We start from the raw sequence: 13,129 nt of genomic DNA on the forward strand, positions 1-13,129 counted from the left end.
GCTCTCATTGAAGAAATTCCGAAAAGTGTTTATAGCGTCCATTTTCAAAGTAATTATTGCTATCTTGTGAGTTTAATTCAAGTTTTATTTACTCCAACCCGTAATAATTGTGAAAAAGTGGCATTAAAAACTTAAAAAGCTGTGCTGTGAACTGTAAAAACCATCGTGGATCGTGACAAAACATAAAGTCGCCGTCGGCTTCCAATGTTTCATAGGTATTTCATACATGTCCGTATATAAAATAAAGTTTCTTGTATGCAACACACTGTATTTTATTAATAAAATTAAAAGAAAATAGTAATAAATTTGAATAAACAATATTTGGCGATATAATTCCGGAAAAAGCCGAACCGCTGCGAAATTTTCAAAAGCTTTGGGTCGCGACCGTTGCAAGAATAGCGCCAAATTGTGTTTACATTGTCCTTATGGGCACTTTCAAATCTAAACTTGTTTCATTTATCTATGGCAATGTTGTCGTTTATTATTTGACAATTATCATGTCAGTCGTTATTTTGTATAATATTGTGTTTAATAGTTTAATCTTTGGGAGTAATTTTCGTTTTTTTTTGCCGATTTTTAGTCTTTTTTAAAAATTGTACTTTTAAGCACAAAGAGTTCTTTTAAAAACTAAATTTACGAGTTTTTGTATTGCATTTCTTGAAATTGCGCATTGAAAATATGGCAAAGCATTTAAACAGTCGAAGCAAAGAGCTTGTAGCTTTTCTGAAACTATTTTGAACGAGAACGTGACAATAAAGGTCCTTATTACCCTTGACTGCAGTCAGAGAAGTAAGTTTGATTGATAAGCACATTATACCACTTTCAAAGTTATTTCTACTTATTTCGATTTGTAGCGGGTAGCTAGTTAATAAGTAAATTAATCATTCAGATATTAATTATTAAATTAAAAATAAAACATAAAAATCTTTTTGTAATAGAATCTTAGCAATTTGTCTTGAAAAGAACGCACAGAAACAAAAATAAAATGCATAGAGACATCCCCAAGGTTATTTTAGATTATTCGTCTCTGTTTTCATTATTTTTTTAATAGAAACATTAAATTTTACTAAGTTGTCAAATATTTTCAACGCATGGTTTAATAACTGGTAAACGTATGTGACTTCAGAACTTACCTGTTACAATTAGTTTTCTTTCCATTGTTATTTCTGAAGTTATCTGCTTTTCGTCGCCCTCCCTGTACCATTCCACTACATAAGGATCTTTGGTACCGTTGCACAAAACATCAGAACTCAGCTTGTTCCATTTCAGTACCAGGGTGGTACTATTAATGACGTCAATATCCAAATTTCGAGATTCTTTTAAACCTAATAGAAAAAATACCCTCCTGTTAGAATCTGTAAGTTCAAATTCATTATTGTATCCAAAATGGTATATTTTCAATTTCACCCTGTATCTTATAAACTAAATGGGGTATTGAATATTTAAAAAACACAATATTTTATCATCAACAGCGAAAATAGGGACACACTGTACAGGTTTTCTCATAGATACGGTTTTCGTGTGTTTTACAGGGTTTCTCGTTTATGAGTAGAGGTACAAAGATGCTGTTTTCACATTACTGTGCTATTTTTTTGATATTAAACATATGCTACACACAGATTTGTCCTAGTCCTCTTAGTTCCTGAAATACAGGGCAAATTTGAAATTGTTGCATTTTTCGACTACCCTCGTATCTCTGTTAATCTATAACTTCTCGAAAAGGTGAAACTGAGTCCCGTAGAGTTTTTCACATAGAATCCAGTGACGCAACTAGTTCTTCGCTGAGAGCTGTCATTCTTGCAATATAACCCAAACTTATGTTTTTTTTAAATGGGACACCCTGTACATTATTTTTTTATTATATTTACCCTGTTATGAGCTTTCTAAAAATAGATACTTTAAACTTATTTTCATAAGCAAGGTAAAAACATGCCTTATTTAACTTTTAACATAATTGGATTTAATTGGCCGGTTTAAATTGGGTAATCAAAACATTAAAATAATTTATTCGACGTCAAATTTTGGTTATTGGCTATTCCAAGTTAGTTTCTGTGTGTGAAATTACTGCACAAGTGCATCTCTGATTGACAGCATGCTGATATAAAAGTCTGACTGACAGTAACGTAGTAACAGTAGATTGATAGTAACAGTAGTGTAAAGTAAACGCCACGAATGTTTGGGAGTGATTCATCGCTTGATGAAATTATAATCGACACGCGCGCTATCATTTTTACATTAAAAACGTAAATTTTTACCGCAGACGTAGGTTTTTAAAGCCCGGTCTAATCATCTGCCTGCGCTCCTCCTACTTATTCTAAAATGTTAGCGTGATTGACAAAGACGATACTATATCGCGTTTCTTTGATTGATTCGTTTTTGTGCGTCAGTCCATTGGTGTGCTTGCAGTGCAACCAATGGGGCATTCCATTTTATATTTATAACCAAATATATGTTTTGACAAGACTTTGACAGTTAAAACAACAAATTACAACAGATTATATATTGATTATTATATGACTTGAAACACCACGGCACTGGAATTAATTTTTATGTGACCTTGAACAGATTAGTTCACATGGTAGCGACCGATGAATCACTCCCAAACATTCGTGGCGTTTACTATAGTTTATTAACATCATGGAAAGCAAAAATATCTGGTTAAATTAAACAAAATCTACATAATATATAAAATGGCAATGTTTATCTGTGTCGTCTCTACTGAAGTAACGACTTGCTCTAGAAAGTTGCTTTTTTTACTAAAAGATAGCTAATTGGCTCTTCTAAAAACTGCCGTCGCCGGATTTTTTGTTTTTCATTTAATTAAAAAATAAAAATAAAAAGTACTTTTTTTCCTGATGTCATGGCGGATGCGCCAGGCTTCAACTAGTAAAATAATAATACTTTTTTAAACAAGGTTGATTAATGTTAAAAACTTAAATAATGAATTAAATAAAAATAATATACAGGGTATCTCATTAAAAAAAATATAAGTTTGGGTCATATTTGAAGAATAACAGCTCTCAGCGAAAAACTATTTACGTCACTGGATTCTACATGAAAAACTTTCTAGTGGACACAGTTTTCAATTTTTCAAAAATGCAATATTTAAAACGCGCCCTGTATTTCAAGAACTATGAAGACTAGGACAAATCTGTATGTAGTATCGTTGATTGAACAAATTGGGAAGATGCGCAACTTAATGAGCAAATTCGTGACAAGACTGATTTGATTTCCCCTTACGTCTCAAGTGCTGTATGGTGAAGACACCAATCGTTCTGCGGTCAACGCATAAAACACTTATTTTCTCTAATTCGGCCAGTGAAAGCATATCGAAGACGATGTGGATCTGACAGCGATATTATTGCCATATTAAAATGTGTAATATTGGTAATACGTTTGACGAAAATATCTTGGGATGAAAAATCCGCCTTTATGTATTGTAAATTTATTCGTGTTAAACGTAGAATAAACAACAAAAATAAAGATTCTCTTATAGGTACTGAATAAGTTGTATGATCAAAAAATGTCGTTTAATTGACTTGGGAAATTGATATTTACCATGATATTTTACATATAAAATAACAGCGATCTTCATTTCCAAGCCAACTCTGACGCCGTTCTTTGTTTAATCATATAATATTATATTAAATTGTTTAACAATAGAAAATCTGTATTATTAACGTACTGTACCCAAAATCCGTAAATCTACGGATTAATCAGTAGTTCTGGCAATACTGTCTCCAGCAACCACTCACTCTGGCGACTGAAAGCAGAACTACGGTACAGTATTCTTTATCCGCTGTAAGGGACTACTAGCGCGAAGCGGCGCGCGGCGCAGACCTAAACTAAATCTCGGAATTTTCAGACAGGTCCTCTGACGGTAACGCCAGCTACATCTCGGACAGGTTTTGTGCCACGAAATAGCCCATAAGGTTGCGCATCTTCTTATTTTTTCAATCAACGGTAGTATCTTTAGTTCCATAAAAAATAGCATAATAATGTGAAAACCGCATCTTTGTATCTCTACTCATAAACGAGAAACCCCATAAAACACACGAAAATGGGACACACTGTAAATATCTTCTACTTAACTGTATACAATTATGCTAAGAGCACACGCGTCTTCGAAACAGTCAAAAAAAAAAAGTCGTTAACATAACCTTATTATTCTCATTACATAATTGGCGCGATAAAAATAAGAAATAATAACACTAAAAGGAGAATAATAAACTTTTAAGAGCGCCCGCCGCCTAATGCCGGGAGAACAACAAAATTATAAAATCAAATTAAGAATATTAATGAATGAAATTAATTATAAATGAAATTTTAATGTGTTCCCTGTGCCGCTTGTTTATAATTTAATATGCCTTGCGTAGCGTATCGAAAATAAGCTTTGAAAAAATTATAATCACGGTGATTATAAGAGGCAAATAATAATCTATAAGAATTTTAATACGGTAGTTCATTAATAATTGTTGTAAATTGGTATATTACTGCAAAATTATATCAGTAATTCATGAAATTTCTCTTTCTTTTTATATCGTAAAAAATAAATTTATAAATGGCGTAAATACAGTTAGTTTGTAATACGAAATACAGGGTGTTCCATTTGAAGTAATAGAGAAGATACATTTGATTTTGACTTATTCTGTATATCAAACAACACAGCAAATTTAAATAAGCCGAATTTTGAAGAAAACACTATTATACGGTAGTTTGGATTAAAAAGTATTAAACATTACGATTTTAAGATTTTGAGGAAGCTTGATAAAGGACAAATTTAGTTTAAAAATGTCAATATTTCAAAAAGCACTCAGCAGAGAATAAATTACTTTCATAATAATAAGTAATATTTCTATAAGGCTAATAACTTTAAGCATCAGCCAAGAGAGTGCGACGGCAACAACATAGGTAAGAGGTGGTATAGACAGGAAACTACCTAACTTAACACGAAACCTCTATTTTGCACCATCTCTCCGTTTGAAAGCATACTACACTGGATGATTTCAGCGGGATTTGTGACTTTATATTAGTAAGCCGCTTCTGACAATTAGTCTCCGTTGGATTAACGCCAGCAGTGGTTACAAAAAATAACTATTTTATCTTGTAGATTTTCTTACAGTGGCGAAATACCCATAGGACTTTTTTGGAGAAATAGACATAAGTGTATGTACCTGTTTGACAGGTGATCTTGTCCGAACGATCGCTGGCATGCTTCGAATATAACCTCACGTAAAAGGTGTAATTTGTACTAGTTTTCAGGCCTTCTGTCAGCAGAAACGTTTCGGTTACAAGAAATTCAGGTCCTGCCATTTCTTCACCATCTTCTGCAAAAAATAACGCAAATAGAGCTGTTTAACCAGGTTCATTACTTATAATAGCTGTCAAATTTATTATAGAAAAATGCCTGTATTATAGATACCATTATTCAACTGAAAATAAAAATACAGCACCTACATTATTTATTAAATTTATTTACAACAAAATTAAAAACAAATAACAAAATTAAAAACTTGTTATAAAACTACTAATCTACACTACTCAAAACAATTATCGCATTTTGGGGGGGGGGGCCCCCAATAAAAGTAATTATTACACATTTCTAAATGAATGCATTTTTCTGCCTTTCTCTTATGCGTTTTTTAAAGATAATTAGGGTACGCCATGACATGTAATTTTTAGTCGGCCGACTATTTAGTTGCAAAAGTGAAAACAATACATTCTTATGGAGCCGATCGGCCCAATATTTGATTGCAACCTCAGGCTATTCACTGACAGGCAATTTTTAATCGGCCGACTATTTAGTTGCATATTTGTAACCAATATATCCTGATGGAGCCGCGTTAACATGCAATCAAATAGTCGGCCGATAGACTTCATAAGTATGTATTGTTTTTACTTTTGCAACTAAATAGTCGGCCGACTAACAGGACAGCGCGTAGGCTTGCTGCTCAAATTTCCCTTCACAGTATCCATACTATTTAAAATCGTAAGAAAGGGAATTCAAAGTGTCTTGTTTTTCAAATTAATATTTATGTTTTAGAAAATATGCGATAATTGTTTTGAGTAGTTTATATGAGTAAATAATGTATATTACAAGTTTTGTCGAAAAAAACTGATGTTGCCAAATTTAACCATACAAAAGAAAAATTTCCCGGTATTACCTATACATTTAATATATTTATAGTTTGTTTCAACATTTATAATTATATATATGCTAAGAATTTTAACGTAGTCCCTGTTAGATGTATATTTATTAATTTAACTGATTTCCTTCATTCGGACTATTAGAAAAGGTAAATATTTCCTATACATATCATCCGCTTCGGACTAGCGGCAACGTTGAGAAAATTCATCATGGCACCCCGGTTTCATCAACCTGATTGGTGGAGATTCTCGCACGTTTCGTGGCCACGCGGTAGCCATGCTCATAACGTTTTCTTATTGGTCATTTGTAACTACAATTTTAGGTCTTCCCCAAAAATAGTAGAATTATTGACTAGTATTGAAATATCCAGTGGCGGCGTTGTTATATTTTATACACAAGCTTTAAAAACATGAAATTCACCCCAGATGAAAAAAAAAATCAAAAAAATAAAAAAAACTTACAATAATGTGGTAAATATTATACAACACGCACTAAGAAACCCTTTATTTTTTTTTCATCTGTAAACAAGGTTATAACTTACTTGTAAAATACGAATATACACTGTACGCTTGGGCTGATACGTTTGGAGGACTCTTCCACGTGATACAGACTCTTTCGCTGTCAAACGGACGACATTTGACGTTTTGAGGAGGACTGGGACTTTCAGAATTGTTAATCTCCACCTGAGCAGCTGTCGAAATTTTACCAACGGAATTCACTGCAACACACTGGTATATTCCTGCAAAAATAAATTAATATAACCCATTATCAGTTTTGCTTGCCAGTACGGAGGTAATGTAATGTTTGCTAAGAGAAAAAAAAACGATTTTGATGACATCCAAAAATTAGAAAATACACAATCTATTTACCCGAATCTGTGGTAAAAGTATGACTAAACACCAATCCCGTCCACTGTTTCTTGATCCTGCCCCCGATCGTGACAGGTTGACCGTCTTTCAGCCAATAGACTCGCGGTTGGGGCACGCCCTTCGCCTGGCAGTCCAGTCGGACCGTTTTGGCGGAGGGCAGTCGTTTGGAGGTGGGCGTGGCATTGAAGAAGGGTTTCTGATGCACTTCCAGGCTGAAACGTTGCCTGGCCTGGCCGTTAGGGTTCTTGGCCACGCAGGTGTAGTTGCCGGAATCTTTGGGATGGACTTTGCGAATGGTAAGTGTGGATGAGTTGCTTATAACTGCGTTGGAGCCTGAAAAATGTGTCAAATATAGTAAAGTTCTCGAGTTTGTATAAAAATATGGACAACTATGGCCTCTAACCACTAAAACATGGTCTGCAATCTCTGATTTTGAAGTATATCCTCTGATTTTATGAGTATAACGTCCTTTAAGTTAAATTTGGTCTTTGCAGTCTCCTAATGAAAGATTTTCCATAACAACATGGTACCTGATACGCATTCTCAATTCGCAAATTGGTCTAAGGCAATCCCAATCAATTTTTGATAAAATTCATCAATTTTTGAGAAAAAAAAACATCACGCCACCTTCACGCCACTGATAGAGCCATATGACAGAAAGATCGAAACTCAACCGTGTTGTCATATTTCGTTTACCAACTGTACCCATCTCCTTTTTATTCTCATAAAAGTGTCAAACCGTGTATGATTCAATTATTATAACAAATACTAAAATTATAATAAGATGTTTCATGACTCCGTATTGCGTTACAGATAACTTACAAGAAACGGTTTATCAGATCCAAACATTGTGAGAATATAATTTTTAGAAAGCCAAAATAAAATTAAAAAAACGTCATATTTTATTAATTTCTTAGGTATCAACCAAAGGTATCAACGATATCAGAACTATATCACAAGAAAACTTAAACTAAAATAAGATATTTCATATCTTATTTTAGTAGAACAATACAACTTACAAGAAACGGTTAATCACATCCAAACATATTATGAGAATATAATTTTTAGAAGGCCAAAATAAAATGATCAACATCATATTTTTTTAATTTCTTACGTATCATAAAAACCAATATCAGAACTATATCACAAGAAAACTAAAACTAAAACAAGATATTTCATATCTTCTTTTAGTTTTAGTTCTGTGACTCTCTGTTGTGTGTTAAAATTAACTTACAAGAAACTGTTGATCATATCCAAACATATTATAACAATATAATTTTCAGCAAGCTAAAATAAAACGGCAGGCTATATTTTAATAGTTTTTTAGGTAGGTAACATAAAAAATAACGTAATAAGAAAACTAAAACTAAAATAAGATATTTCATGACTATGTAGTGTCTTAAAGTTAACCTACAAGAAACTGTTTATCATATCCAAACATATTGCGACAATATAATTTTGAGGAAGCTAAAATAAAGCGACAGCTCATGTTTTATTAATGAAGTCTATGTACATTTTATAAAACCTATCAAATTATACATGTCGGAAATTTGGAAACCACTTCCTGTTTCATTTGACAGGCATAGTTAGATAATTTTCATATAAAATCAAGAGAGTTTATTACCACAAAAATATGATGGATAAATTAATCTACTTTAAAAATCTACGGGGATTTTTAGTTATATTTTATACAAGAAGATAAAATGGTCTTCCGAAATTAATTCACTCGCGATTTCATCGTTTGTGAATTAATCTTTTCGGTCGACGATTTTTCCATAGCGAGTTACGTTTTAAAAAATATTCAGACATTATTATTTCAAGGAATTTATTACGAGTAGAAAAAATATTGTGCTGGGTTGGCTTTGATTTCTATGTAATTTGACAAATAAATAAAGCTGTCTCTTTAGATGTCAGTTTTGAGTCAATATTTTTTAATTTTATTTCGTGTCGATTGCTGATTGAAATGGAACCAGAAATGGCTCAAAACGAAATAAGTAAATTACCAACAAACATTCAGGCTGAGGCGACAAACGCCATATCCAAACTACTTCCATTTAAATCCCGAATAACTTATGAAAAGGAATATAAAAATTTTCAAAAATGGAGGCAATTAAAAAAAGTGCGAGATGGAATAAAGTTTTTAACCTATCCTCGCTGTTAAAGTATCATTTAATCTACCCTTGCGGTTAAAGTACTATTTTATCTACTATTTTTGATAGATATCAGGCAATTTTAACAGTTGCTATGGAAAGAAAATAAAATTATGCAGTGGTATTTACAAAAAATTACTTTTTATTTTGTAGATTCTATTAGCGAAAAACCTAGAACTCTTTTCGAGGAATAAAAACATTATCGGTCCAAGATGTTTATTATAATTTACCACTTCCAAACAAACCAAAAATACTCACTATTCAGCCATTGTACTGTAGGTAGGGGATAACCGGAAGCGATGCAAATAAAATCGACCGCTTCGCCATCTAGCGCCGATTTGTTGACAGATGAATTAACTAGCATAATCGTGGGAGGTATACTGTCTACGGTTAAAGGTACAACACTAATTTCTACATCTTTACTGTATTTAGTTTTCTTGAGTATAATATTTTCTGCTATGCATCTGAAAAAAATACAAAAACAAGCCTTAGAAATGAGTCTTCTTGTAATGACATGCTCTGTATAGAGCGTAGGCTACCTCTCGTATATTTCATATCAATTAAACTTTTAGTTACGTAATCAAGGACGCGATTTTTAAATTCATTGTTGCCAACCATGGACATATTCGGTGCCGTGCTGACTAATTGGAATTTTAATTTCGCTGGGGATATTCAGGTGGTAGCTCTGCTGTAAAAAAATTCAAGTTGCCGCTTTTATTTATTTATTTCCTGACATTGTCATTCGTTTTGATACTTTAGTTTTGTATTACGAGTTTTTGGTTTAAATAAATAGTGTTGTAATACTTTAAGCTTGAAAATGTTTACTAGCAGACCTTGCAGTCGAACATTGTTCTTTTTAGAACCCCTTTTAGTGCGAAGATAGCTTAATAGCCGTAAAAAATTCATCGCAACTTTATTAGAATATTTTGAACGGGAAAGCGATAGTAATGGCCCTTTATGTCCCTTAAGTGCTGTTAAGAAGGTGAGTTTTGTTGATGTAAATAATAACTGTTGATATATTTATAATTTATTTATTTTTAAATAAACAAAAATACGCGTAGCAAAAAAAGGGGCCAAAAACCCTTGCTTATATGCTTATTCTCTGCATTAATTTCATCAGACCGAAGGGAACAGCCATTCGACGACCGGTTTCGGAGATTTTTCTCCATCATCAGGCCGACTCTGCTGTAACCCTCGATATTAACGTGGTAACGTGGATGAAGCAAGCATGTTTGTCCAGTAGGCCGCTGGTTTTATTTTGGCGGTACGATCTGTGATTGTCACAGCTACCGCTAGATGGCGTAGAGCGTCTAGCTTTAAGTCGAAAAAGATATATCAAATTAATAAGTAAATTATTAAATTACATTTCAATACCGTTTGTTAAGGAATTAATCAGACGTTTAAAAAAGATATTTAGGAATGTCTTGAGAAACATTCTTAATTTCTTCCTTTTCTTTTTAAAGGCAAAAAAATAGGAACTCACCTATAATTTCCTGTATCGGAAAGCTTGGTATTTCTTATTAATAAGGAGCCATCAGGCAAAGGAACATATCTGAAAAGAACCAAGAAAAGAGGCATTTATTACAGAAATCAATAGAAAATTAAGGAAAAATACCTATTTTAATAAAAAAAAAACAGAAAAACTAGAAAGTCATAAAAATTATAAAAAATAAATCCAAAAAAGAACAACTAAACAGTAAATACTAAATACATAGCATATAGAGTAAATTATAAAGCTTACCGTTTGTCTTTTGGTAGAGGTAGTTGGTTGAACTCCCACTGGATTTCAGCGGGAGGCGTCGAATGAACACTGCAGTGAAGAAGGATGGGCTGGGTTTCGTAAATAGTGAGGTTATAGGTAAGCGCGGTCACATCTTTATCCATTGCTGCAAAATAAAAACCAAAAAAATGTTAAAATAGAATAAAATAAATTCGTATATACAGTAGGGTACACCAACATTTTTTTTCTTTTTAGTTACCGTGAAGATATCGTTAAGGATGATGAAAAAAAATTCTGGTAAAGTTTCAATCGTCTTTTTCTATTTGCCATTTAAATAACACAATGAAACATTTTTTTTTCTTTGGAATTTTATTGATCATGCTGTTTTACTGCGAAAAAATTAACAGTTACTGTGATTTATAATCACAATAACCTTATTATAGTTTGGTAACAAATAATTAATTAAAACATATAAACAAAAACACTCACTTGCCAGTCTGACCCTCGCCGTCCTCGACATCACCGCTCCCACTTCGTTCCGCGCCAAACAAGCGTACTCCCCCGCGTTGCCCCCTCCGCTGCCACCCTGTCCCGCCCTCTTACCCCCTCCAGCTACGCGCAGCAGACGCAAGGCCACGCCCCCTTCCTCCAAACGCCAGCGGGCGAGGCCTGGCGCGAAGGCGGGACCGTCTTCGGCGAACAGCGACCGGCCCTCGTACAGCCACGTGACGGAGGCGTTGCCGCGGGTGGAAACGCAGGCGCAGCGAAGAGTGACGTCGCGGTTGCGGGGCGTGACCACGTCCGAAGGCTCTTCGACGAAGCGGAGGGAGACATCGGGAGAAGGCTGTTGCTGTTGGGGGCGGACGTACGAGGGGGCGTGCTGGGGGTAGTGGTTGTCGATGGGGAGGGACGGTCTGTTGGCGCCGAGTAGAGCTGTAAAGAGAAAGAAAGTTAGGTTAAATGAGGTATTATAACATATTATTATAATTTAGTAAAGTACTTATTATAATATAGAACAGTAATTTAAAAAAATGGCATAATGACATATATGTGTATAATAATATGCCACGCGCTAAAAATCGTCAGAAAATGTCTTTTATACTCCGTTACACTCAGGAAATTTTTAGAATTTTTTGAAGTGGTGGAACAATATGAAAAAAATTAAAAACTATTTTTTTCTAAAATCTTCTGTTTTAACTAACTTATTTTTTTTAGTTTAAAAAAGGTAGGTAGAAAATATTTTTTTACTTCAAATTCACAATGATATTATTACACATTTTCAATCATATTGCTACGCAATGAATTCGAACGAAAAATTCACGTCAAGCTGACGCATTATAACGCCATCTGCTGGGATTTTCAGTTTCAGTAACTAGCAATCATATTCCTCTAAAGTTTCAATATCATTGTGAATTTGAAGTAAAAAAATATTTTCTAAGCACTTTTTAAATTAAAAAAAATATAAGTTAGCTAGAACATTTAAAAAAAAATGATTTTTAATTTTTTTCATATTATTCCACCACTTCAAAAAATTCCCGAGTGTAAAGGAGTACAAAAAACATTTTCTGATGATTTTTAGTGTGTGATATTTCACAAAGGTTAAAAAAATGAAAATTTTAATTTTCTTTCCTCCGCTAAAAATCGGCTTTTCGTTTAAGAATCATGATCATATTATTTTTTCATGTCTTAGACTTATAAGAATTAGAAAAAAAATCATCATTAATTAATTTTGAATTTTACTATAAAAATAAAGATAAAATTGAAAAAACAGTTTTTTTTGAAAAGCTCGAAAACCGTTTGAGTTAAAGAGCTAAACATTTAGGTGAATTATTTTGATTCGACAACAAATCGATCCCCTGAGTACGAGTCAAAAAAGCCGCGGGACAGATTTCCTATATTAATCCGGCTATACACTTTGGTGGTTGAAGTGCATATTGTTGCGGACCCGTGTGGACTCGGCATAACCTAACTAGCTAAAATATTCCGCCCCCATATGACCTTAATATCGCATGAAAGAATAGAAACCATAATGAATCATTCGAACATTCGAGAACCATCGAGCTCCACTGAAATGGAGTAGTACATACGAAAACATTCGAAACCTTCTCTCTGTACCTAATGATCTATGGATTATTCGAAAACATTTTAGCTGTGGGTATAAAAGCCGACGGCCGAGGCCTGAAATAGACAGAAGTAAATAGACAAGTACAGTTGTCGCGCTAAATTCAAAAATAAATTCTTT

At 33.5% G+C, this 13,129-nt stretch overlaps 1 protein-coding gene across 1 annotated transcript in view; it reads right to left on the minus strand.

The window, feature by feature from the left end:
- The window catches only part of LOC115882661 (protogenin B-like), a 106,164-nt gene that overhangs the window by 12,336 nt on the left and 80,699 nt on the right, over positions 1-13,129 (minus strand). The window contains exons 2-9 of the mRNA XM_030900852.1: positions 11,377-11,820; positions 10,909-11,053; positions 10,651-10,719; positions 9,426-9,631; positions 7,018-7,350; positions 6,690-6,887; positions 5,175-5,327; positions 1,134-1,325 (exon numbers count right to left, since the gene is read on the minus strand). Of these exons, the coding sequence (XP_030756712.1) occupies positions 1,134-1,325; positions 5,175-5,327; positions 6,690-6,887; positions 7,018-7,350; positions 9,426-9,631; positions 10,651-10,719; positions 10,909-11,053; positions 11,377-11,820 (1,740 nt within the window). The remainder of the gene's footprint in view (positions 1-1,133; positions 1,326-5,174; positions 5,328-6,689; positions 6,888-7,017; positions 7,351-9,425; positions 9,632-10,650; positions 10,720-10,908; positions 11,054-11,376; positions 11,821-13,129) is intronic.

The sequence above is a fragment of the Sitophilus oryzae genome, unplaced genomic scaffold (genome assembly GCF_002938485.1).
Source record: "Sitophilus oryzae breed Bouriz unplaced genomic scaffold, Soryzae_2.0 scaffold_179_pilon_pilon, whole genome shotgun sequence".
Classification (NCBI taxonomy): domain Eukaryota; kingdom Metazoa; phylum Arthropoda; class Insecta; order Coleoptera; family Curculionidae; genus Sitophilus; species Sitophilus oryzae.